Source organism: Helicoverpa zea, chromosome 24 (genome assembly GCF_022581195.2).
Source record: "Helicoverpa zea isolate HzStark_Cry1AcR chromosome 24, ilHelZeax1.1, whole genome shotgun sequence".
NCBI lineage: Eukaryota > Metazoa > Arthropoda > Insecta > Lepidoptera > Noctuidae > Helicoverpa > Helicoverpa zea.
This window is the reverse complement of record NC_061475.1, coordinates 9,062,982-9,090,378: the sequence shown is the minus strand read 5'-3', so window position 1 is coordinate 9,090,378 and position 27,397 is coordinate 9,062,982. Positions and strand designations below refer to the sequence as shown.

General features: G+C 35.7%; 2 protein-coding genes across 3 annotated transcripts in view; one reads left to right on the top strand and one right to left on the bottom strand.

Moving 5' to 3' along the window:
• The first annotated feature begins 2,433 nt into the window (after nucleotides 1-2,433).
• On the top strand, nucleotides 2,434-4,774 carry LOC124642480. Its single transcript, XM_047180912.1, has 2 exons — nucleotides 2,434-2,597; nucleotides 4,168-4,774. Exon 2 carries the CDS (start codon nucleotides 4,231-4,233, stop codon nucleotides 4,693-4,695), a length of 465 nt encoding a protein of 154 aa, XP_047036868.1. The 5' UTR covers nucleotides 2,434-2,597; nucleotides 4,168-4,230; the 3' UTR covers nucleotides 4,696-4,774.
• Nucleotides 4,775-10,948: 6,174 nt separating this feature from the next.
• LOC124642345 (insulin gene enhancer protein ISL-1) overlaps nucleotides 10,949-27,397 on the bottom strand; it is a 43,705-nt gene continuing 27,256 nt past the window's right edge. The window contains exons 2-9 of one of the 2 annotated variants that reach the window (XM_047180740.1): nucleotides 25,650-25,839; nucleotides 17,945-18,075; nucleotides 17,429-17,496; nucleotides 16,942-17,047; nucleotides 14,194-14,311; nucleotides 13,551-13,713; nucleotides 12,758-12,982; nucleotides 10,949-12,379 (exon numbers count right to left, since the gene is read on the bottom strand). In XM_047180740.1, coding sequence (XP_047036696.1) covers nucleotides 12,272-12,379; nucleotides 12,758-12,982; nucleotides 13,551-13,713; nucleotides 14,194-14,311; nucleotides 16,942-17,047; nucleotides 17,429-17,496; nucleotides 17,945-18,075; nucleotides 25,650-25,839 — 1,109 coding nt within the window. In that variant the 3' untranslated portion in view covers nucleotides 10,949-12,271. The remainder of the gene's footprint in view (nucleotides 12,380-12,757; nucleotides 12,983-13,550; nucleotides 13,714-14,193; nucleotides 14,312-16,941; nucleotides 17,048-17,428; nucleotides 17,497-17,944; nucleotides 18,076-25,649; nucleotides 25,840-27,397) is intronic. The other variant, XM_047180742.1, reaches the window with a different exon arrangement.

Below are 27,397 nucleotides of genomic sequence, written 5' to 3'. Positions count from 1 at the left end.
ATTGTAGACTTTTTAACGGAACTGTATAAAAGATATATTTATCACTTTTCTGCCACTAAAGGTTCCATTGCAGAAGTGATTTGTTCTTTTGTGCAGACTTAAGTAGGAATTTGATCCTCTGTGCTACTTATAGCCGCATTAAGGCTCCACAATAGAAGCAGGAGGTTAATAGACATTGCCTGCTCATTTGGATACATTCTGGTATTTTATTCATAAACACAAGCAAGGGTCCCGTAGATTTTGTTTTCTCAATTACTGATAACGAATCAGTTACAGAGGAAAAATAATGTTTGTTTTCAAGTAATAAAAAAGTTATAACAAAAAATATGTATTTATTCAAGAATATAAAAAAAATCAGTAGCTCCATTTATTTACTCTCAAGTATAGTGAAACACTCCGTTTTTTCCATTTAGATGGACAGATGCAAAATTTTTGTTTATCTTGTTGTGCATTAAAAGTTTGAATTATTTTGAACGGTACTCTGAAAACAAGGTAACACATGGTACTTAAGTGTTAAACAATTAACAATAATATATCATCGTATTATAGAGTTTCCAACGACTTCTACGGATCTCTAAACAAGTAGCCATTAATAGTGTGGTTTGATATCTGCAGTATCACAGTGCAGACTTGAACTGCAATAGAGGTACAGATATTACTTGGACCTTCAGAAGAGTGAAGCTTAGCGCTATGACGCGCAGAGAGGAGTTTTTAAGATGGAAGTTGCAACTTAAAGCTGCTTTCAATGGACGCCATGTTTACAAGATAATTATTTATTAGTAGTCGAGAAATTTATAGGTTTTTATCGCATTTGTAGTAAAATATATCTAAATATCGAACAAGCAACTTACTAAAAACGAATGTAGTCCAGTATGTAATTTCAATATCGTGTAGGTATGTGATACAAAAATATTTATGTAATAATAATTTATATATTTTACGATATTCTGAGGTAATTATTGAGGCGCGTTAAAAATACATCAACAATATCAACTATATTCACGATAAACTGATCTGCGTTTGTAGCTACTTACCATATAATACAAAATATAGCTCAAAAACACTTACCTTCACTTAATATTTATTTGTATTCAGTAATGTCTGACTCAGGAACAACAAATATATTTTATAAATGAGAGACAAGGTGAACGATCAGTGAAGTTTTCTTCATTCGGCTAAATTTGTCATTCATTCAATCATCGCCATAAGAGCTTTAGTATGGTGTTAATTATTAGTTGCCACTCCTGTATCGCTTTTATGCCTCTACTATGAAGTTCTAATGGAACTATAGACTGCAAAAAGTTGTGCCCCTTTGGCTGCAAAGCTGCTGCATAAGGTCTGTAGAGAACGCTCTGGCGCTTGATCTTGGCACCTTTGGTAATAATCGGATTGGCTCTAAAGCTCTTAAGCAACAGTTTTGTGCTACTTGGGTAATAACCATAGCACACCTTTTCACTCAACCACTAGAGCCATGCAGGGGCGGTTCCAAATTCAAATATCGCGCCTGCCATGTATTTGGTCCGTAAATTCCATAAGTTCGCGGTTCTTTTTTTTTGATAGTAAGTAAAAAATTGCTTGGTATGAATGATTGAAGTTTAAAAAGTAAAAGTACAAAAAGTTTACAAGATGTAGTCGCAGCGTCTCGTAGCAAACGGCTGCTACGGTGCTACGATACACAATGTAAGGAAAAACTTGGTAGTTAAACAGCAAAATCGATCTATGAAAAATTAAATATTAAGACGTAAGTTAAAGATAGAACTCAAGGACTACCTCATTCAACTAACATTAACAATTTCAACCTTATATTAAGGTAGTTAGGGTAGAAATTCGCTTATTCGGTTACTTTCCGGGCTCGTAAAGTAATAGCTTTCCTCTCAAGTATTTTTCTCATTATTGAAACTAAGGCAACGGTAGGTACAGGTATCTACGGGGATAATCCTCTTAAAAAAATATCTTATTATAGGCAATTAAGTTTGATAATACGGGCAGGTAGATTTAAGCCAAAACTTTCCATAAAAATATTTTTTTCCCAAGTTTAATTTTTACTCAGAATTCATTGAAATCTCTTAATATTTTTAGGATATAGTTCCCAAAACTATGTCTAGATAAAAAAAGCTGAAGGCTTGCTAGATGCCTTTCTATAAGATTGTTACAGCTGCTGAAAAAATGCTTAAGTACTTCATCACTATCTTTCATCTAACAAAAGATGGACTTGTGGAAAGTAATTATAGCATCTAATGAACCTAGTACTCAAAATTAATTGTTTAGGTAAAATTTTATTTGTGACCAGATATACTCAACAAAAGTTACCTACATACAGAACTTTGAATTAAAATAATAATCTCAAAAGCCCGGTACCCCAAACACTAAAAAACAAAACTGCAGCCAATAGGGGAAGTGCAGCTAGCCTAGACTTCACAGATTATTGATCTGCCTGCCCCAGCCATTTCACTCGACCTGTGGTTGTCAGCCGCCCGGTCGGTAGTCTAGCTCAGACAATCTTACGATCTAGACGTATTATACTTTCCCAGAGCAATATTATTGCTAATTTTCTGTTCTTTTTACTCGTGAAGTGAAAACCTTTGGCCCTTTTGCAGGTGAGAATTATAAATTAGTAATGTTTTGTGATTGGTTATTCGCTTGTCGAGAAGTCATTTGTTTGTTTGTGTTCGAAGTTTGTCATTGTTTGGTAACAAATTCGGTTATTATTGTTATTGTTTTTATGCTTTGCTGTAATGATTTTTTTGTTAGTTATTAAGTATTTGGATAATTTGACAGTTACCTCATAATTCTTTAAAGTTTAAAACATAGTGGCGAAGTTATGGTAACTTGTAAATATTTTACCGGTATTTTCAAACCTTTGTTATTGTGACCAGAACCAACCTTTGTTATTGGTGATCTTTTCTATACCTACTGTTAGCATTCGGCTTCGCGATTTTTCAATTCCTAAAAAAGCTATGCGTTTTAATGAGCTTCTCAAAATTTAACCCGATAGTGTACTTATGTTAATTATGCATGTGTTTACATAAATAAATAAATATCAGACGGCACGGGTTTTGAGTGCGCGGGACGCATGCGTGAACTATTGATTGATTGCATAATCGTGCAACCTTGCAAGCCCAAATAGCTGCATACAAAATTAATAATTATTGTTGATAATAGTAAACATTTTTTTTCTTAAATATCCATTAGTGATGAAAAAGTTAAACATGGTAGCATGGTAGCTTCCATCTTCGATTGACGCGATTTTGAATTGAGAATGTAGAAATAAAGTTTCGTCCAATTAAAAACTTTTCAGTTTTTTTTTTTTCAGAAAATATTTTTCCACACATTAATAGAATCACCAATTTAGCGTGTCAGTTAAGATAATTTTATTTACTTACCTACTTTTGTTAAATTGTAGTTTTTGAACTAAATAAATAATTATGAAGGCACAAGTTTTGAGTGCGCGGGGCGCATGCGTGGGTCTCGTTTATTGATTTGTTGCATTACAACATGCAGCTTCGCTACTTATTTGTTTTATTCGGCCATTGATACCCAGTGTAATTAATATTATTTTTAGGTACTTGGGTACCTAGTTAGTTAACTATTATTTTAATTGCATTTGAAAATGGAATAGATTATTGACAACTTAGGTTTTAGTCAGTACCTATACAATCTAAAGTTTATTTTGCTATCTAAATTCAAAAAAGGAATAATCTAGAAATCTTTTATAATATTTTTTTTTTTATGTTCGATATTCAAATTGTTGAATTTGACATGACAGACTTCGTATAGAAACAGCTGTAACCTGATCGTGACCTCCTTTCTTCAAGTTGAGTAGGCAATTAAAAGAGGTTGAGTGAGAGGGGGAAAGTTAGGGGGATTTATTTTCACTGGTGAACTTTGAGAAGTTACCTTCCTATATTATAAGAGGGACCTGTTGATTCTTTAGCGAATTTTCTTTGTTAGCGGTTTTGGTTTGAAATTTTATTTGAAGGCAATGTAGTATTACGTACTTTCTGATATCGATATAAAGATACAGTTTGAATTTGGACGGATTATTTTAATGTTTTTGTGAACATAAAAAAAATGTTTTGGTATTACAAAAAAAATCCTTATAGCAACAAATACTCAATAATACAAATAAAGAAGCTAATATCTAACTTTTCATAATACCTGTTTCAGGAACCAAACCTCCATTCAACGTCGGGTAAACTCAGTGACCTTCGAACCAGCTACCAACCCGTGATGGTGAGACCAGGCCCCGACTCCCCGATAGCCCAGGAGCCACAGGCCCAAGCCCAGGCCCAACAAATGGACTACCATCTCACGAACGGAGAAACCAGCAAGAATGACTACATGGAGTACCTTCGCTACCAACTAGAAGAGGTACTACCACCTCATGATAAGAGACAGGACGAGTTTCTTGCAAAGATTCCCAACTTAATCTTTATCCCGACTGACGCTGATGAATTGGCCTTGAAGGTTTATGATGAGCTGTGTGCGAAACAGAGAGAGTTGCTTACACTGCAAAGGGAGAGAGATGAGCTGACTAATGTTGTTCGCAAGTTCTATAACTTGGATCGTTCTATCACACTGCAACAATGCCGTGAGAAGCTTGACAAGCTCTTCCATGGAAAGCAAGAATTCTTTGTTCGCGCCAAAGAGTTGGAAGAGTTGCTATATAAACTCCATGGTCGTGGCCGAATATAAATTCTCTTTTTAAATTCTCTCATTTGGCATTTGTTTTTTTTTTCTGGCCTAATTATAAATCTGATATTCCATTTTTGAATTGCGTTTGGTTTTGTTTTTCCGTATTGACAATAACACGGTTGATTAAAAGGTAAAAATGATTATACATCTTGATTTAAATTGTATACGAAAATTATTTATGCCAAACGTATAACGTCAGATTGCATTATTTTAAGTTACTGAAGAAAGATTTATTTATTTTTTACGCACAATTGAAACGCATAATAATTATTTACTCTGTAATATTACTTGTGCCAATATTCGTAAGATATCATTTTACTTATTTATTGTTATTCACGGAAGGAAAAGAAGACTCTCTTTGCTCATTGTCCTATATTTAATTTTATGATGATAATGACAAAATATTCTCATATAGGTATCAAAGATTTGGATTTCTGGTTTTTATTTAAAAAACTACAAGAAAACTCTGCTATCCAATTGTTTAGAACTTCTAAAAGCTTTTGATTGAATGGTTTTTAAACTTGGAAATCTCAGCTTGAATTGGTGTAACTTTTGTAAGACTAGCACGAACTTGAATGAAACTTAACTCAAATGTAAGTGCTCTTTACCTCTCTTAAAAGAAGTCAGATTTTCTAAGTGTGTATTATGTCTTTTTTGATTGTCGAATTTCACAGCGCAAAAATCTACTCGAAATCGCATATCGAAACATTTTGTAAAAGTTCGTGCCAGCGTTATTGATTTTAAGTCTGGTTCCTATATCAATAATTGTTCTGAAATAAAAATACCTACCTGAAAATTAAATATGGAAACTTGTTCCTTAATAATAGAATAGTGAATCTCATTTAATTTCTTCATAATATCATGCCGATGTCAAAATATCAATGTCAATCCCCCGTGCCAGTCCCTTAACGGCCGTTCCAATATTCGATCCATCTGTAGTAAACTATAGATAGATGCTATAGAAGATTTGAAAAATATCGATCTATAGTAAACTATAGATAGATAGAATACGGAACGGCCGTCAGTGTCAATGTCTATATTATTACCGACTAGGGCATGCAATACCGGTTTACCGGTTTCGGTTTTACCGGTAAAACCGCCCATTTTTGCGATTTTTAAATTACCGGTAAAAATAATGTGTAACCGGTAATTTACCGGTTTTTACGTTTTTGTGAAAAAATATAGAATTGTTCATTTAACGTCAAATCTTCATTATGTAGCCTGAATATAATGTAATATTGCATACATTACATAATGTAAGAGTGTTAAAGTTGCTGTTTTTTAGTAAAGTAAACTTATGTGGCTCCTTAACTATCTCTAGGTTAGATACAAAACTTCATTCTCATCTTAATTTATAATATCTGAAAATTTTTTATTCATTCGGTTATTCTGATGTTCCTCATAGTCGTCGACTCATATTAGGTAAAAATGTAGCTTATGCTTATTTTACCTACTGTATGACCTTACTGAGCAAGGGCTTTTAATTCACCACCATGCGGACAGCTCTGAGGACACGGTGGAGCACACGGTCCAGGTGTGCACTGCCTGGGAAGGGTACCGCCGTATCGTCATCGAGGCAATAGGCAGCGGCGACCTCTCGCGTCCGGTCCTGGTTCAAGCCATGGTCTTGATTGAATGGGAGGCCGTCGCCTCCTTCTGCGAAGCAATCATGCTCGAGAAGGAGACGGCGGAGCGACTGCGAGTTCGCACCTCTCATCCCAGCCGCTGTAGTGGACCAGAAAGACACCACAGACGCTGAGTGTCGGGAGACGACTCCCTGCCACCGTAGGCGTCGGTCTGTGGGCGGTGAGTTCGGGTGGCTCATCGTTCCTCCGTCTGCATAGATAGACAACAGACCCGTGTTGGTGGTGCGCGTTGATCCACGCGCAGGGCCAAGACCTGCCGGGGCTGCGGGATTGTTCGAGAGAGTTACCGCGACTCTGGTCCATAAAATGCCTACGATTTACCATAAAAAAGGGCTTTCACTTCAATGAAATAAATGATTTTTTTTCACGGTAATTCTAAGCGTTTGTCCCGTTTTGTGACGAGGTCCGCTTTCCGTATCTTCTTCTTCCACTTTACTTTCACTCTATCCAGGACATCTTCCTCTTCGAGTTCGTAGATTTTCATGTCATTCATTACGACACTCAACCACCACAGTTTTGGCCTGCCTCTGCGTCTTTGCCCGGGTATATCGAGATTGAGTACATAACATTGGCGATGTATTCAGGTGGTCTCCTTTTTACATGTCCGTACCATCGTAGCCGTTTCTCTTGCATTTTGTCGGCGACATCGCGTACGTTACGGTTACGGCCCACTTCACAAAAAATGTTTACCACCTTATACCTTGTATATTTTTAATTATTTTTTGCTTTTAGACTACCCAATCTTATTGTTATAATATCACATTTTAAAAAAATACAAAAATTACCGTTTTACCGGTTTACCGGTAAAAATATTTTTTTTACCGAATTTTTACCGGTAATTTTTATTTTACCGAAATTGCATGCCCTATTACCGACCATACTATTAATATCATATCATGTCTATGATATTATCAGTATTATTACTATTTAGTATTAAGGCGAAAGAAATGAGGCTGAATAGAAGAATTGGTGCAAAAAAGACCAAATTGGTCCTTAGGTCCGAGGTAGGGTAAAACTCTATGGGCCAAGTTCACCGACAAGGTGAACGTCCGTCTTAAAACCACTGTTTACTTTGAAAGTTGGAGGTGAAATAGTGAACAGTTGTTTTAAGAAAATTGACGTTTATACTGTCGATGAATTTGGCTAAAAAGGGGTATATTATATTCCGGCAAATCAAGGTAAATACGCGGGTGGGAAGTGGGTTTGATTAGATATTAATCAATTTTAATTATAAGTATAGTGGCACTTGGAACTTTTAACTGATAGAAACGCGGTCCTTTCTCTCACAAAATGTTTAATGACTTAAAAATTAAGATTAAAAGTTCCTATGTATTAATTTTACTGATGTAAAAATACTAGGGTTTTAAAACCTCATTTCGTAACAAAAGTTGCCCATACAGCCATTTTTGGTCGCAGATATGATAAAGATGTAACAAGTCGCAACAGTTTCGTAACTGGTACGACACAACGTGACTGTGTAGGGATTAGCTTTTATGTGTTGTAACGGTTCAGTAAAAATGTGACGGAAACTAGATTCAGTACCTTTGTGTGGTCGCTGTTTCGATACTTTACAGCTTAAGTTGTAACCACACATTTTAGAAACTTTGCGTTTGGTTTGTAACCAGTGTGCATTGTTGACACAATTGTGTTGTAACGGGGAAGTAACATGTGTAGTCGATGTTCCAGAACACTTTAACCTAACTTGCATATATAAAAACATGACGAGAGCCAGTTATTCTCAAACTGTCTATGTTTTCTGCCGTTATCAACCATTTAATGAAATTTCAAATGAGTAAACAACCAAAAACCTTACGTAAATTCTGATGGACTTCAACTTTTTACAGAAGAGTTAAAGAAATAAGTACGTCCCAAAATATCTTAAGTAATTGTATTCGTACGAGTACATGCAGGTTTTTTTTTATTATAATAATATTTTTTTCATGATGTTGCATTGTTGGTAGGGCAAATTGACGGATACCCATTTTATTGAACTTAAAACTTATTATTTTCTAGGCCATTTACAGGAAAACAGTACAGAATTTCGTACCGAGGAGCTTATTGGTATAGTCCCTACCCTAGTACCAAAGTTTCAACTTTCGAGCTCCAAATCGCTGTTTTTTCTTTTTCTCGGCCAAAACAAGACGCCTTCGTCTTTAACCCAAGTACCTACTCGGTACAAGCGATATTAATTCTGATGAGCCTTCTTTGGTTATAACAATGCAAAAAGGCATCTTGATAACAACTTTGGAAAACACTGTAACCAAATGTTAAGAGAAACCATCTTAAAAATCTAGTAATTTTGTAACAATTTACCGTAACATGTCGACACGTGTCGACACAATATCGTAACTTTGTGACTAGTTGCGACGAGCATATTTTTCATAACAAACATCAAAAATGTTTTTTCATAATTAATTATTTATCAATTTTATGAGTAAATCTTGCTAAAATATTTGATATTGTATTTAAATGGAAGCTTTTGAGCACTCGATGTGCATCATTTTATATTTTTATTTTATTTAACAAAAGTTTTTCTTTCGCCAGAATTATTAAAACATGATATTACGGTGGCGCGTTGGAAATATCAACATATTCAACGAAATTACACAGTAAACTTTTTTTCCCAATAAGATTTGAGCATTATAAACCATATTATTTAATGAAAACTAAAACTTTCTTTACTTCATTATCATTATCATACTTCAACCATCATTATGGGATTTCTTGTATTTTGTATTATTTCGTCGTGTCACTCACGCACGAGCCAACGAAATTGATCGAACGAATGAATGATTGAATGATTAGTGCGAACTCTGGTTAAAATACGGTAACAATGTTACGACACGGCGACGTAAATTAGAAACCAAATGTTACTTGTTTATTGTGTCGAGATCTTCCCCATTTTTAGTTGCAGCGACGGCGCCAACACGGAACGTCGACGAGATTATGTTTCGAGATAGATCAGTGTCGACGCTAAGTGTCGAAACGGTTACGTTATGTTCGCAAAAATGGTTATATGGGTGCAGGCTGGATATTTTGTTCATATTGTACGCGTTAACCATTGGTTAAAAGTTTTAAGATAAAATCTTCGATGTTGCAGGCATAAATGTCTCACTATTTCTGATTTCCTGGCACAGGTTTTTGGCAAAATTATATCATTAATATCTGCATACAAAATACATAGGTAAATACCAAGCTTATAACATAACACATTGAAAGTAAGAACATCTATTACAAAGCAAAAATAATTTTGCAAAAACTTGTGCTAGTCTTGTGTCTTAGTTATTAAGATTTTTGAAAATACATCTATGTGTTTTAGTGTAAAATACAATATCGAAATGATACCTGTATGCAATTAATATAGTTTTATTTCACCCTTTTCCTTACAAAACATAACATCAAAACAGAGAGCTTCAAAGACTTTATACTTAAGTAATTTGGGCTTACAGTTGATTTTAGAGAAACGGGTGTAGGTATATTGACCGAGAATTTGGATCTTAATGATCTACTTAGATGCAGATAATTGCGCAAATGCTTATTGACTAAAGTCAATGGACGTAATACCTACCTATAGGCACCTAGACACATATTCGGCCACGGCAGCTGTTCTCAGAGCGTGAGCAAAGATCTTTTGCAGTTCGAGGGCTAAGCCCCTGGTCAAGGCCATCATGACCTCTCCTGGATCCGCCCTTGAATGAGGGTGAGTACATTATATTTTTTAACGTAACCATTTCATGAATATCCTATAAAAAAAAATAAAAGTTTGGAAAAATGCTATTTACTACGCCCTCTACCTATTTTCGATAGTATTAACAATAACTTCTGGTCCTTTTCTCTTGCCTTTCGTGAATACGAGAGCCATCTATCGCCCTTTTAAAGTTATTGGTGGCAGATACAGGAACTAACTACACTCTGACTAATGAGCATAGTATGGGAGTTCTTCGCCAGATGGCGTTAATATTAAAAGCTTTAGAATTTCCGCCGACCTCCAAAAACACAGAACCACTTCCAAGTAGAATGGCGATGTGTGCATATTTGTGTTTTTAATTTAGTACCTACCTACGTAAAGTTCTAGTACTTACGTGGATTCATGAAAATTTACCATTACCGGTAAGTACGATTTTCTATCTTTAAGGCGATTATCACACTGCCCCGCATGATGCAGCGTAGTGCGTGGATGGTTTTTTTTCGTTGTATGGAAATATCTCCGTTTGTATGGAAAACACGCATAGTCCAACACACTGAAAATGCATCCACGCGCGTTCATGCGGATCACGAACATACATGCGGAGAAACACGCACCCCCGCGCGAAGGTGCGGGGCGAGACGCAAGGTATGACACACTGAATCCCGCAATGCCGCGCGTGATTTTGAATGGGCGTGACGTGTACCTATATTTGAAAATGGAACTCGCTGTGCGTGAATTTACAAAACGCACCTACGCGCGTGAATGCGTGAAAAACCCGCACGATGATGCAGATCTGCACTCCCGCAGGAACGCGCGTAGGTGCGTCGACACGCAAGATGCAGCGTGATGCGGGGCAGTGTGAAGAGCACCTAAGATGTAGGAAAAAGGGACCAGCAAGGGCACAACAAAAAATATTCAGTTTTTAATACGTACTCAATATTTTTATTAATATTATATTATGCTCACAATCTAAGTACAGTGTAATTATCTACCGAATAAATAAATTTTCTGGTAATTTCTATCGAGTTAGAATAATTATAATCGTTTTTTTACAATGAAAAAATTACGATACCATTTTCTAGAATATGCGTTACATAAAACAATAAAAAAATTAAACAAAAATATTGTTTACATCAATTTGACATATACATTGTTGTAAATGACATTTATATGTAAAATAAAAATAGTATAAAAGTGACTATTTTTTTACATCAATTACGAAGGCCTTAGTCATACACGCTTATATTTATTAATAGGTAAATATAATTACATATTAATAATTTTATACAATAATATTTACATTGACAAATATATTTACATTAAAATCGCTAACAGATCATGATAAAAAATATAAAATAAAAACATACCCAGAGGTAAAATTTTAAACTATACGTACATTTGTTATTATGATACAAACTAGTGGTAAACATCACATTATTATAGTAAATACATAGATTGATTTGTTTTTACTTTGTATTTAATTTTACAGAAAAAAAATTGGATACTCAAATTTATTTGATATTACTTTTACAATTACATTTCTTTAATGTATTTTTTACACAGCGTTAAATTTTTGTAAAATCTGATTAATCTTATTACAGTTGTAAAGTTATGCCTTGTGTTATGTATTCAGAAAGTTTCTCATTCCTACTATTAGTAGAAATAAAAGCTTGTTAAAATTAACTGAAAGGAATTATTAGCTTCAATATATTATGTCTGGCCTTTTAACAGGTATTAGGTATCCATGTACTATAGACTAGCTTTTTTTTATTCTACTAGAAGAGTAGGTTTATATTAATACGTTGTGAATTGAGTTTGTTTTTTTTAATTGGTCTTTACGTACGAAAGCTTTCTTTCTATTAAGTAACTGGAAATTTTCTTCGTATTATTTTCAATTAATTTGTCATCACTTAAGACAATCTCTTAAAAGGACTCGTTGATTCGAGCCAAGTTTTTATCGATCTTCAATTTTATAAGGCTATATTAGGCTGAAAATCTGTTGAATATACAATATGCTTGAAGAGCTAATTGTATTTGTAATAGAAACATACTGACACTGACAAATCTTTCCAAGGCTTCACAATCATCAATGTACAGTTATTAAACCACACCAATGTTCTTCCTCAGAACTTCTAGAACTGTCGATAAAACCAAGTTTTACACTTTCACATGTAGTTTTAGTCACATGTAGTTTTTAGCCACGTGTAGTCTTTAGCCACATGTAGTCTTATGTGACGCGGCACTAGGGCGATGGGGGCAGGGAGTCGTCGCTCTCGAGGTACGTCACGTAGTTATCCTCCCCATGTGGGGGGCGGGGTGGGGGTAGATTGGGGATGTCGTACCCATGCATCTGGAAATAATCACAATACTTCTTTTTACACATAATTCTGCTTATTAATGGGTTGATAGGGACGATGACTGGTTTGTGGACACTTTTGAAATAAGTTTTACATACGGTGGCTAGTTTTATATAAATTGTCTCTCCATCTCTAATTGGCGCCTGAGTTCTAAATGGACCTTGTAATAACTTGTAATTATAGACTCAAAAATTACTTTCTATTTTCGTTCTTGTCAGATAAATTAGTGAAATTCTTTGACTAGACGTCCAATTTGATAGCAGGTGCTAGAAGAGATAAGTATTCTCAAAAGACAAATTAGGCTTAAAAAAAACACACCACTATCTTCTATAGAAAATTATGGATCATCTATTGAACAATAAAATACCAACCTGGTTTACAAGCTGTTGAAATGCCGCACTATGTTGAGGAGCCCTATCCAGGTCCGCATGTAGGGCGAAGTCTGACAGGGCCTTCCAGGGCGGCTGGTATGCCGTCACCTCGAGCGCCAGGGACCCCGCGGGCTCGTGGCGGACGGGAGACCCGGCTACCAGGGGTACCCCCATCGACATGTACCCAAGACGTCGGCCTTCCTGTGGCAAAGCATAAGTTGGGACCTTCGACAATAGAGAGTGTGGGTTGTTACTTGAGAGTTAGATGGGTTCATGGTTTGATGAATTTTAATTTTAATGGTTTGATAGGATGTTGCAACTGGGCTTTTATTAACCTCTTGTAGGTGTGTTGGTCAATAATTGAAAATCTATTGTAAAAATTACTATCGTATAGCCTAAAGTCAAACTAAGCCAGATTATCTCAATGTACTAAAACCTTGTGAATACAGACTTCAATTTGATGTCCACAATCTTTAATGATATTGCTGACAGTGTACTTGTTTGGACACTTAGGTCAACAGTTGCTTTAAGTTTATTTTGCACATTAATTACTATAAATTAACCCATCTGTATAGAGACAAGTCGAGCAACTAAAACAGTATTCTATTTTCAGACCACTTGTCCCTCTATAAATATTATTATCTAATTTAACTTGAACATAGTGAGCCTAGTGCCTTCTTTAAACCCCCCTTTTATCTAGTTTTCTCTATGTGACTCAAAATTACATCGCCTTCAAATCTCTAAACCCCATTTCGCCCTAATTCTTCAAAATTCTCCTGAGAGCAGTGCCCACCTTTTCCTGCTGCATCTGCATCTTAAGCTGGATGGTCTTCTTCTTGTCCTTACAGCGCTTGTTCTGGAACCAGACCCTGATGACGCGAGGGCTGAGGCCCGTCATCTCCACTAGCTGTTCCTTCATCAGCGCGTCGGGACGAGGGTTGGCGGCGTAACAGGTTCTGAGGAAATGGAGATGGTTAGAAAGGTTGTGGAAATAGTAAATTGTCTGATTTTGTGCATATGTGCTGTATTTTTCTATAAAACCTAGTGTAAATAGTGTTTAGTTTGAGTCAAATTGCAATATTTGAAATGGAATATCGAATTTCATTACAATGATCTCTTGGTAAAGGTATATTGTGTAACGTAAATAAAATACTTAAGTATAATTTAGGAGAATTTAAGGGCCAAATAATTAAATCTAATAAGTAATTTTCTCTAATAAATAAATAGTCTGAACGGATTATATCTAGGCTTGGTTAAAAGCAAGATTTGCACTTCGTAGTTCATATTTTTGAATGCCTCGACTTTCTAATTTGAAATTTCAATATGAACCTTCATGTAATGTTCCCTATATATTTTACTATCTCTAAATCTTCTTAAGACTCAGGAGATGACGATCCTTAAACCGTCTTAAGTAAGATAGTTATCTTAGGACTTACCTAAGTGTATGTAGCTGCTTCTCATTGAGCACGGTTCGTACTCGCGTGGGCTTGCCGTCGGCGGCCGCCGTGGTGCGCGCGCGCCCGCTCTTGTGAGACCCGGACTCGCTGCCTGAATCTGTGGGAGAATATAATAGGAAATAAGAAAGACAATCAAGGATTAAATAATATTAAATCTGCGATCAAATCCGTAAAAGTAGTTTTATTTAAAGACAATCAAGTAAAGGCACTCTTCCTTATAAGAGTTCATATGGAGTTTCTTGCCGATTCTTTTCCATGGGACCAAGGACTTTTTCGAATCTTGTAGCTAGCGTGAATTTTCAGAAGCCTGCATATATTTGAAATATTATTTTTGACAATAACTTTGAATGGGAACTTAGGTATGCTAGTATTGAATTTACCCGGGCTTTAAAAGTTAAAATGCAATAAGTTATAACTGAATAAAATAAGTAAGAAAGGGATAAAACTAAGAGAATTAGAAGGGTTAGGGTAAGGAAGAAAGCGATATGCGAATAAGCAAGATTAAACAGTTTTTTTTTTCATCTGGTGTCCTGAAATAGCTTTAACTATCGATTATTCGTAATTATATTATTATTATATATATTTGTAATTCTCTTACCCAATTACAAAAAATACAAAATCCATTAACACCCAAAAAAAACCCCGCCTACAAAGCTTAAACCCAACAAATTATTCTAACACACGGACAAACAAACAAATAATATTACACACACATAATTGCCATCAAATATTTAACCAAAGGGGTCACTTCTAAGATTAGTGTAGCTGTCCACGGTATCCCTATTTGACACCTCCGTAATCCCACAGATCATAGATAGCTTTGTACATTTGTAATTACTGATTATTGTTTAAGCTTTAATTTGAAATGGACAGTGTGAAGTGGGTTTAGTGTTCGTTAAGTAGTCATGAGTGGCGATCTTTATTCCATAGGGAGTTGGGTGGTGGAGAAAAAGGAGTAAGGGACAGTGAAGGAAGATTTGGGTTCTCGAAACTTTTTTGTAGAAATATTTACATTATGATTGTGGTAAGTAACTATTGTGGAAGCCGACCCCAACATGATTGGGAAAAGGCTCGGAGGATGGTGATGTGGTAACCATTATTTTTGCAAAAATTCTGAAGTAACTTTGAGGATCAGCAATGAGTAATTTAACTGACAACTGATTAGTACTAAAATCATACTTAATGCTTCAGTAGCCAGATATGGTTTTTCTTATTCAATAAGTGTTAAAAGGACCAAAAGAAAATGGCCGTTCGACCCGGATGGAGGTAGAATTAAAATTGGTCCTTACTATCGTTTGTATTTATGAATAAATAAATACAATTAGGTACTTTACATAGGTACGTTTGTGCTATGACCTTGCTAAACTGTAAAAAAATACCTACGTAAAGCGTTTATCATCAGACCGAACATACCATCATTATCTATCTCAACCCAAACTAGATTTAACACATTTTTTAATTAGCCGATAAATACTACAAGCGACTAACTCTGTTCGGCAATATCAAACGCGGCGGTACCTTTGTCGGCGGACTTCAAAGCCGTTATCTACAAATCACGGTATGATCGCGAAACGATTATTCGATACTCGAATTTGTATCGATAATATCGTATCGATAAGGTTCTAGTAATCGCGTGTAGTGTTGATAGGAGATCTAATATTGGTTGGTTTTAAGATTGTAAACTAATGTTATGCTTCGGCTGCGTGCGTTATCTCTGTTTCTATGTTTGTTGTTCGATCTTTTTGATGTTTTTAGAGGGAGCCGAGGAATTTAGGGTCACGGTGTTTTCCTTGTTAATGTGTAATGGAATGTTTTATTAACTTGTATGAGTGTTATTGTGGGTAAATTATGAATAGTTTTTCGGACAAATGCTTGAATGCTAGGTTTCGGACAGGGGTCGTAGATAGAAATAATGAATGGAGAAATAATGGAAGGGGAGAAGAATAAACAATTGAAAGAAAGCTATCCCCACCACTGATGCTTGGAATATGAACGTCGAAAGGATATAAAGGAACACTGTGACGATGACACTGAAGAAATGATAGATAGATGGACTGTGTGAAATTCGAAATTACAGCTATTTCGAGTTTCTGCTGCCGTATATATAGATGTCAATTGTCAATCATGGAACAGGAAAGCATGCAGTGTTGACTGTCTACGAATAGTATTGAGATAGGATGATGACTTATCCAGTTTATTTCTTCCGCTGAGATAATGTACTCACCAGTAATGAGGAGAGATGACTAGCGTGCAAAAAACTGTGTGCTAAGTATGAATGTAGATGGATGAAGAGGAAGGGGAAGACGAAAGAAAAGATGGATGGACTGCCTGCAAAATGACATGAATAAGAAGGGAGTGTGTGTTCGTATGACAGGAAGGAAAAGAAGCAAAAGACATATTACGCCGACCCCCCAATAAAATTGGTGAGTTGGGATTCTCATCTCTCTCCGGTCGTGTCGGGTTACCGTCCCATCGGCCTATGAGAGTAAAAGAATAGTGAGTGCACCTGTGTCTGCGCAAATGCTCGTGCACTGTAATATGTCCTGCGCAGCTGGCCGATCTCCTTAAATGAACAGCCGCCGTGGCCGAAATTGGCCTTGTATCGTTAAAATCTTTATATCATTATGGAGTTTCTTGCCGGCTCTTCTCCATGAGACCAACTTTTTGGAACCGTGCAACTAGTGTGACGTTTCATAGAAGCCTATGAAAAAGATAATGGTAACTTACCAGACATAGAGCCCAATTCATGCGGATGATGCGAGTTGTTGTTACTCAGTGTTGTGTTGTTGTTGCTCTCCGCATTGCCGGTGGTGGCGCTACTGGCAGTCGCACTCTGAACAAACCAGTTTCACTGTTGTTAGATAGATTCATAGCTTGTTCGCTGGTATATAACGGTCGTATATAACTTGTGACTAACTACTGTATTAATCTAAGGTTCAAATTCAATTTTATTAGGTCATCATCAGCCTTTTTATGGCACAGGCCTTTGTGCAGAAAAAGAATGAGCGTTAATCACTTTTGTTTGTTTTGATTTCAGACTTTGATGATGTCCAGGTTTTCATAAGATGTTTTCCTTCACCCTTGCTCAGTCACTGGTGTCTAAGATATGCTTAGAAAGTAGATACATATAACTTAGAAAAGTTACATTAGTTGCCACGCTTGGAATCACACTCCAAATTTTGCTGTTTTCTTTTATACATAAGTGTGTACGAACCTTTTCTAACACGTCATGATCTTCTCTGCAGTATAGGGCACCACCTTCTCGCAACGCGAATTCGTCACCTGCAGAAGTAAAAGAAGTATTGTAAACCTGTTATCATGGATATTTACTTTAGAATATACTTTAAGCTTTCTCAATAAATGGACTATCTAACACTGAAGAATATTTTTGAAATCAGACCAGTTAAGTATTCGTTCCTGAGATTGGCTCTGTTAACGCGCAAACAAACTCTTGAGTTTTAAGTATAATGTTAGTTGAATAATATGAATACTTACTTATAATGCTCAAGGGTTTACTGGTTTTAAACGTACTAAACTTGGAGACTACTGGTATGATTTGAAAAACTATTGACGGAAAAAATATTTCAGCATTAGACAGCTTATTTATCGAGGCAGCTTATTTATTGACTATATTTCACGTAGGTACTAAACTCTAGTGAAACCACTTGCACCAGTTTTTTAAGTAGTATTACAGAATCTATAATAATAGTATGAAGCCGACATTACTTACCTGGTATAAGTTGTCGTGCGCAGGCGCAACACCGGAAGCAGTCTATGTGGTAGATCTTCGTTTTGGCGCGCATCACGAAGTCGTTCTTACTGAAGGATGAGCCGCATTTGTCGCATTTTGTACCGAATAACCTGAGGGCAAGGAAATTACACTTTATTACCCTACAAACAAAAGTATTAAGTTTTCTTTGGTACTCTACAGACCCGGTCACTGCTGTAAAAGACCCATGGAGATTCGTTTAGTAGTTTCTAAGATTTTCACTAGTAGGTAGATTTCTTTTACAAGCCTAATTTTTCAGTGAATAAATTCTTCACATATATTTGTTATTGTGTTACATACCGACATAATATACACCTATTGAGGTAGCTATTTAACATTATTCTGTTAATAAAAAAATAATCAAAATAATTCTGAATTTCAACAAAATGAAGTAGTAACCTTTCCCTTAAATATTTAACGGAAAAACACAGCAACATGAAACAAAAAAAGGTTACAAAATCTCGCCCTTAAAAACAAAAAAGTCCGCAACAAAATCGCATTTACATCAATCAACGAACTTATAAACCCAAAATAGATTGAGAAGCGATGGCGCGATGTATTTTTAAAACCCACCCCGTTGGGAGGGGTCATTGCCCGCACTTAGGGGTTGGTTCCACCCTGGCAATCCCGCTAAAAGCATTGCCTATAGGTAGAGTATACTATATACCTGTATTTACTCGTTACGTTACTGAATGTTGGCAGCCTTGGGTTTACTAGCTTTCATGTTTTCATGTTGCCACTCCTGTCTTTGCGTTATGATATTGGTAGTTCTTTTTCTATTATGTTGGTATTGATAGATAAAGTCTGATAGAAAACAAATTGGTTTTTGATAGTAATTGGTAGCTTGATTATGTAACGTAAAATATTTTATAGGCAAGGTCAAGGTAACTTTTATAGAGAGGTCACATTTTTATGTGACGTAACTATAAAAATAGTTTAGGTGGACCTAAAATATTGGCACAAGGAAAATGATTTAGGATGGCTATTGGATAGAGATATGAAGGTAAGGTTTTACGTTTTTGATGAAAGAGACCATTTGAAAGATGAATTACTCTCTCTCCTGCTGAAAATGGTATTAAAATCCTTTCAGTGGTATTTGAGCTAAATAAGTCACTCGCGCTTTGTAGGGTCAATACACACACGAGGATAAAAAGTACTCTGGCTTGAGACTTCCTCAATAAACAGGCTATCTAACGCTGAAATAATTTTTCAGCACAGCCGTTTTTGAGACTAGCACATTCGAACAAACATACTTTCAGCTTTATAATATTAGTATAGATAGACTGAAGAAAAATAATCATTATTACTATTGAGTTAAACCATAAAAGTTAGGCACATGACTATCACATATTATCAGAATACACGAGATTATCTTCGCCTGATAGTGGAAACAATACAAAATCCTGATAATAATCTGGTTTATGATGGATTGCTCGAATAGATAAGAGTAAAGGCAAAACCTAATTATGAAGATTTTTATTTTGGACAGGTGGGTTTCAGACAGTGTCTCAAATAGCAATATTTATTAAGCACACAAAAGGGACCTACTTATTAAAAGTATAAACAATTACACTTTCAAGAATATCTTGGTATCATGACTAGAAAATCCTAGGATGTTATCAAGCAACTCCCGTTCTTGTGGTCGAGGCCTGCCGGGCCTGCGGGATTGTTCGAAAGAGCTACCGCGACCCTGGCGCAAAGGGCTTAAGAAGGAACATGATGGGTTTTAGTCAGTAAGAGTCTAACACTCCTTCACGCTGCACCTATAGCGGGGTTGGTCATCTTCTGATTTCCAATTTAAAAAGGATGTTATTAAGAAAACTCCTTAAGGTAAAAATGTTTTATCCCACGGAAACGGCTGATTGGCTTTATATACATAAGTAGGTAAAGCACTAGTACTCAGCTACATCCGGTTAGACTGGAAGCCGACCCCAACATAGTTTGGGAAAAAGGCTCGGAGGATGAGGTACTACATATATGCGTAAGCTCGGGAGCGCTCAGTAGGTAGCGGCCGAGTCATACACAATATGGATGTACGTACATATGTATCCATTTACACATAGTAAGTACTCAACCGCTCTCATGACACAAAATACTAGATGAACAAATTAACTTTTAATCACAAAAATATTTCACAACTTCAATCATAAATCCACATCCCACTGCTGGGCTACGGCCTCCTCTCACACGGAGAAGGATTGAGCGTTAATCACCACGCTTGCTCAAGACGAATTGGTGATTCAGAACATGGTCTTTCGACACATGAACGCAATATGAATGCATAATATTTCAGAGACCACACAGCCTGTCTACGTATGTAAACAGTAAGGCGACACTCGCGCGCAGGATTACGTTTCGCTAATCGAATGCGCGGGAGTCGGAGATAACTTGATGGTTTGTTTGGTTTGAGGGGGATTTCCGTTTACCTATTTGTTTTTGGTAAATATGGCGTGAATTAGGGTTGTTTTTCTTGACAATGATTTTTTGGTGGGTTGGAGAGTAAATCTGGTACTGAAACTGAAAAGAGAATATATTTTTATGACGTTTATTTGATGATATTTATTTATAGGCTAAGGTGGTTATTTAAATGACACTTAAATTAGACTACGGGGAAACAGGGAACCATAGCCTTTCCCGTTGCTTTAAAACTAGCTGCCAACATTAGATCCCTCAGTCCCTCAGTCCGTCATTAGATTAATGGGCTATGTAACACTGAAAGAATTATTCAAATCAGTCTAGTCGATATTTAATGTGATTAGCGCGTTCAAACAAACAAACTCTCTAGTTATGATATGATTTCAGTAAACCGTCAACTTAGAAGACGATAACATCCCATAGGAAATCCTTTTCCAAAGAAAACACTTCAAGATCCAAAAGATGATTTCCTCAAAATGATGGATTACTTCGTACTTACTACAAACAAAGTTTTTTGTCTTTTCAGTACATTTCCTATATTTACACGTTGGTCGAAGCGACCGTGGTCTATTGTAAACATACCGTTTCCGATGAGTTTTGAAGGGTTAATTATAAAATTTTGATTTTGCTATTTTTATCTTAGTATTGTTTTTTGCCTTTGAAGTGTCCTGTTTTTATGATTACGCAGGTTTTGAAAAAGATTGAGGTTTTTTTGTTTTCCAACTTTTGGGTGTTTAAGTATTTAAATATTATTTATAACTGAACAAAGCCAATGTACCTACTTAAATGCCAAAATTAACTTTCCGCCAAACCTAGAGACCCCGAAAAAGAGCGCAAGAGTTGGCGCACTTTGCTGACTATTTATTTTACCTATTTTTTAAACACAATTATTAATTGAAATTAAAAAAAAATATTGTTCAAAAAGTGTTCAATTAGAAAATAACTAATCGAGACAGATTTTTCTATCTCTAAAAGCGGTCTCATAGAAAATTGATAAATATCAAATATTTTCTATAATCTATGCTTATCTTTGATACCAACAGACAGACTGGCAGACTATCGGTCTCTTTAACTTCCTATCATAATATTTAATTATACATAGATATTATTAGTAAATTCTTAGAAATAAAGTACCGGGTGCCCATTGTGAAACCTTATCGTTTTCAACTGTAGTTAAAAATCTACGATTTTCATAGTTTATCGTAGTTTTCTGAGAATTTTCAATAAATCCTTGTACGAGTTACGCAGTTTTGGTATTTCGTTAATTTAATCTATTTTACGTGCCTTTGATTGATTCTTTATCTGTATTATTGAAGTTGACCGCTTCGCTATGTTTCTAATAGATTGGGGTACAAAATCTATTAGGTCCTAGATGCGGCTTAAGATTGAATTTGATAAAAAAATGTTGCGGGATTTTAAATGGCTGATATTTACCAAACTATCATATTAAAAAACTTTTATATGTTTTTTAATAAATGAAATTATATAATTTAAGTTATTTCAGACGTTGAGACATACTTAGTTAATGAATGGAATAAACACACAAATCATTCGTTTACTTTTACGTGAAAATTAGATCATGTTATTTCGACACGGTTCTACACCTCACCTACATCAGTCAGATCGAAAGTAATTTCTTCCGTTTATCAACAGTTTACAATAAGCCTAAAACTCTAGACTAAAAAAAGAATAGCGTTACGTCAATCAAAAGTCAGGCGCCACTTTATACACACAGACTCCAAAGATGAAATTCACTAAAATAACCTCTAATGTTTATCTTTTCACCCTTCCATTTCTCGCTGCTATATAAAATATAGTATTACACTAACACAAACACACCCAAATGCTTGTCAAAAAATAGTATAACCTCAAAGTTCTTAACACTACAGATATAAAGGCTAAAATCGAATGTATTAAACTCAATATACGTTTTTAGAACAGTAAAATGTGTTGGTAAATTCTCGCTGTGATGTGCCGAAGTGAAAACAAACGCAGCTCAACTCAGCATTATGTATTTTGGCGCCAAAACAAACGTCAGTTTGACAGCGCGGCGGGCGGCGGGAACACGATCTGTGTTTGTTCCCGTTTACACCGGCCGGATAAGCGGGTTTTCGATTACCGATGTTGTTTTGTATTTTATTTTTCTTTCTGGATATTTTTTTTGGATGTGAAATTAGTGATTGCTGTTAGATTTGTAATTAGAAAGGTTTGTCTTGCGCTTGTCGGAACTGAAGTTTTGTTTTTGTGTTTTAGTGAGAATATTCGTGTCGTTTCCTCTGGGTCGAGAATAAATCTAATATTTGTCTTGTACCATTTCCAATACCATTCAATAGTTAAGTGAGCAGATGTGAAATTATCTACCACTTACCTACCTGCAATATGTAGCTTAACGTCAGCCAACGAATGTTTGCCGATTGCAAAAATTGCTGGCTGACCCGATACCTAGGCTAGGTAAAGGCCAAAGTTATAAGGTGAGTGTAGATTTAGCACTGCAGAATTTGAGATATATCCCAACGCCTAACTAATGAGAATAGGTGCTCACGCTAATTCCCTAGGTATATCTTTGTTTACCTTATAGGGATCCAATCCGAATACAATTTTGTGAACAACGTGTGAACTGAAAGAAAGCAACCTTTGCTTTGTGTATTGAAAAACCTTTTAAATGTTCTTATAGTGATCCTTGGAAGTGGTTTTGTGGAGCTATCTTTTCTCATTAGGGTTCCGAACCTCAAAAGGAAAAAAACGGAACCCTTATAGGATCACTTTGTTGTCCGTCTGTCTGTCTGTCTGTCTGTCTGTCTGTCTGTCTGTCTGTCTGTCTGTCTGTCTGTCTGTCTGTCAAGACCCTTTATCTCAAGAACGCGTGGACGTATCAAGCTGAAATTCACATGAAATACTCAGGTCTATTGTCCCTTTAAGCTGTGAAAATATCAAACTTCTAAGCCAAGCCAATCAAAAGATACAGCCGATTATGTCGATATTTTCAACAAATTTTCGACACTCGCAAAGGAATCAAAACCTACAGGATACTTCCCGTAAACTCAGAGTCTTGAAATTTGGCATGAAGCATTGTCATATAATGCAAATATAGGAAAAATTACGAAAATCTCATTTTTTTAGTTAAATAATGTAAAAAAAAATATTTTAATAAAATGAAACTTACTACCTTATTTCTCACAAACGAATAAAGGTATCAGATTGAAATTTATACCAAATACCTAGGTCTATTGTCCCTTTAGGCAGTGAAAAAATCAAACTTCTAAGTTAACGCGATCAAAAGATACAGTAGTTATACCGACACCTTTGACGAATTTCCGTCACACGCTAGGGAATCAAAACCTACAAGGTACTTCCCGTGAACTCAGAATCTTGAAATTCGGCAAGATGCACCGTTATATAGTACAGATAAAGGAAAAATTGCGAAAATGATAAATTTGAAGTTACATAAAATATTAAAGTATTATCAAATCAAATCAAATACATATTTTCCTCATTTCAATAGGGAATTTAAACGACCAAGTTTGACGGATTTGAGAAAACATTTCTTTTTAGTAAAAGAGTATACTCGCCGTTTATTTCCATTGTCATCAGGTCAGGATCTGATGATGGAAATCCTGAGAAATCGAGGGCAACTATCAGAAATTGTAGGCATGCATAGGATTAAAACTTGATTCTTAGATGTATGTCTGGTGATACTATCAAACAGTGAAGGTTTAGAGCTTACCTGATGATGGAGACGTGAGAAAGTCGAGAGAACTCCTCAACGGTATGTTTTAGTAACGTCGTGTTTGGGCTTATATTATTCGTATTGACGAGAACTTTTCACAAAAGTTTAAAATAAAAACTTTTTACAAAAAAAAAAACAACTTCTAAAAACAACAAGAAAACTGTCTAAATGCCTCGGTCTAGATCTCGGTGGTTAAATAAATATAGATGCATTCTCTAGACACCGACTTCTAGACCGATGCACCTATCATCTTTTTAATTTCTTTCTTGCTTTTGTTTTCTTGTTGCTTTTTTATATGTTTGAAGTTGGATTTGTTTGTAAAATGCTACAAAATAAAATAAAGCCGATTTTATAAAACAAAGAAAAGGACAGAATTACACTTTTGTCAAGGCTCTAGAAACGTAAAGCCAGCAGCCCCGAATCCTACTCTCTAGCAGTCGTTGTTACAATTCGACAGTTACAAGTCGTCAGGCAGTTTCGAAAAAAACCTGAAACTGGGGCTCGTTAGGTGATTAATCCCTCAAAAATAAAAGATCCCATTAGTACTGAATTCTCATCACCTAAAATAAAATAAGCTCCAACACAAGGTTACGTTATAAATTGTAAAGGAGTTCCCATAACTATATCTGATCTTTGCAGATCGATCCCACAATGGCAGTCAAACTTATCTATGTGGAAAGTCTTCGCCAATACGAATAAAATAAGCCCAAACACGTGGTAGTTGCAACATACCGTTCAGGAGTTCCCTCGACTCTCTGTAGTCTCCATTATCAAATCAGCTAAAAACCTTCACTGTTTACCAGTACCCTCAAAAATACACTCACATGTCTGGTTTTGACTCGATGCGTGCCTACAATATTCAAGAGTTGCCCTCGATTTCTCAGGGTTTCCAGATCCTGGTCAGTTCTCATCAGATCCTGGTCATCCGAATTGACATCCTGCTTCTTTATGAAAAGTCTTTAACAATAAAAACTAGCATTGCAACCTGTACAATCCTCTGAAACTGCTTGTCTTTTATATTTTTCAAACGATCCTGGACATTCGTCTCCATGGAATTTTGATAAAATATTTATATTCAAAGAAACGTCATACCATTCTCCACGATTTAAAACTACTTTGATTCATGTCCGCCAGTTTTTACAAAATGGGTCAGATATGCCCCATGACCTTAATTAGCTATTTTCAATCAGATTTCTGAATGATGACTACAAAATGTTGTATATAAATAACTTTAATAAAATAACTTTTACAAGGTACTGGCCTACTATTTTAGTTATATTATAAAATAAAAAATATTAATAACTATGATTGTTCTAAACTGAACGGTTGGCGCGAGACTCACTTTTTATCTATACAGGATTTGTTCGGAACCCTCGGTGCGCGAGTCCGACTCGCACTTGGCCGGTTTATTTTTTTTAATCTCCAAAAGCTTGCTGTTTTAGCGTGCAACCAAGTTTCAATAGATATCTTTAATTTACCTATTTGATATCTGCAACCAAATTAAATTTTCCAGTACCAACTCACCTAGTATAATCCCTCTTGCAATACGTCTTGCCATCCCTCACGAAGCAGGTACAGGACTCGTCGAGGAACTGCCGGCACTCCTGGCACTTGAGGCAGGCGGCGTGCCACTCCAGGTCGGGAGCCACCCTCAGGATGTACTGGTCATGGATCTGACCGCCGCAGCCTACGCAGAGGGAGAGGCGCAGCTTTTCTGTGGGAGAAATGAGGTTGGTTAGGAGTTGGTGAAAGAAATGTGTGAGCAAAGATGGGTCTTTTTTGGGGTTCTTTTAATGACCTCGTAAGTATATGAAATAGATTTTGCAAAAATGGTTGTTGCGAGCTTGTTTTACCATTTAATGAAGATTGCGCGACCTGGTTTTACCATGATTTTTATACTCTCCTCACAAGGAACTCGTTAAGCTCTAATTTTATAATAAGGCATGCCATTCTTAGTTGATTTTTAAAGCCAAAGCATTGCAGTTTTCCTACTTAGGTATGGAAAAGACATCAAACATTTCAGCAACATATTTTTGATTTTTTTGTATTGTAGGTACATACTTAGTTCTAGACAGGTAAGTAATTAGATTGGAACTACGTTTAGTCACAAGTCTACCTCCCCCTTACTTTCTCTAAGTAACGACCTAGAAATAGAGGTGTCATGCTCATTTAAAATCCATTAAACTATTTCATCATCATCATCATCATCATCATCATCATCAGCCTATCGCAGTCCACTGCTGGACATAGGCCTATTAAACTATTTAATGACACACTATTATAGGTATAGGGCACTCCCTTTCAATAAAAGAGCCAAAGCAGTTTTTTTGTGCCTTTAGAACAAAAGTTACATTCAGACGGACAAAGGCATATAAAAAAAGTTCTAACTACCAAATTATTGGTGGTTAAAACCTTTTTTACATGCAGATAACTATTTAACCCTCACTGGCCGCTTCGAATAATATTATTCGAAAAGAGAACATAATAACTGAAATTATGAATAAATTATACCAACTCGATCGATAAGTGGGCGTGGTTGCGTCCCGCCCCCCGCCTAAACAAAGCGACGTCTAACCATCTCGCTCTTACATGCTGTCTCACTTACTCTTATGGGTTTCACCGAACATTGTAAATTGCCAAGCTGAAATTGATCGTAGTATGTTCCTTGAAGTTTAACTTAACCAGAACTTCTAAGGTTAGTAACTTGTAAATAACTGGTGTTTTAACTGTGTCAGTCATTTGTATTGGAAAGGTTAAATATGATAGTGATAAGAATCTAAGAGTTTGTTTTGTGAGTTTATTTCTTGGTAAGGTTAATTTTGTTTAATAGACATTTGTAAAAATGCCGATTTAATGATAATATCCAAAAAAATACTTTTTTACTTTACTACTTTTTTACCTAAGTATGTGTCTAATTTTCCTGTTCAAACCTACTTACAAAAATGATCTTTGTTAGTAAATTGGTTAATTTTTTTGCCCTTAAAATTCCTTGGTTAGGTAATGAAATAGATAGGAATATGTTTTATATTATTTTTTGCTTTTACTATAAAAAGGATTTTATGATGTTCCGATTTGTTAGTTTATAAGATCCAATGTAAGTATTCGTAATAAAATAAACTCAAAAAAAATATTAATTACCTAACTTATTTTGAAAAAGATTCAAGTTACATAGAGTAATAATATCTACAGCACAATATAAACGTTACTGCTACCAAATAACAATTAACAAAAAATATTTCAATTAAAATTAAAGCTATGAAAGAAGAAAACTT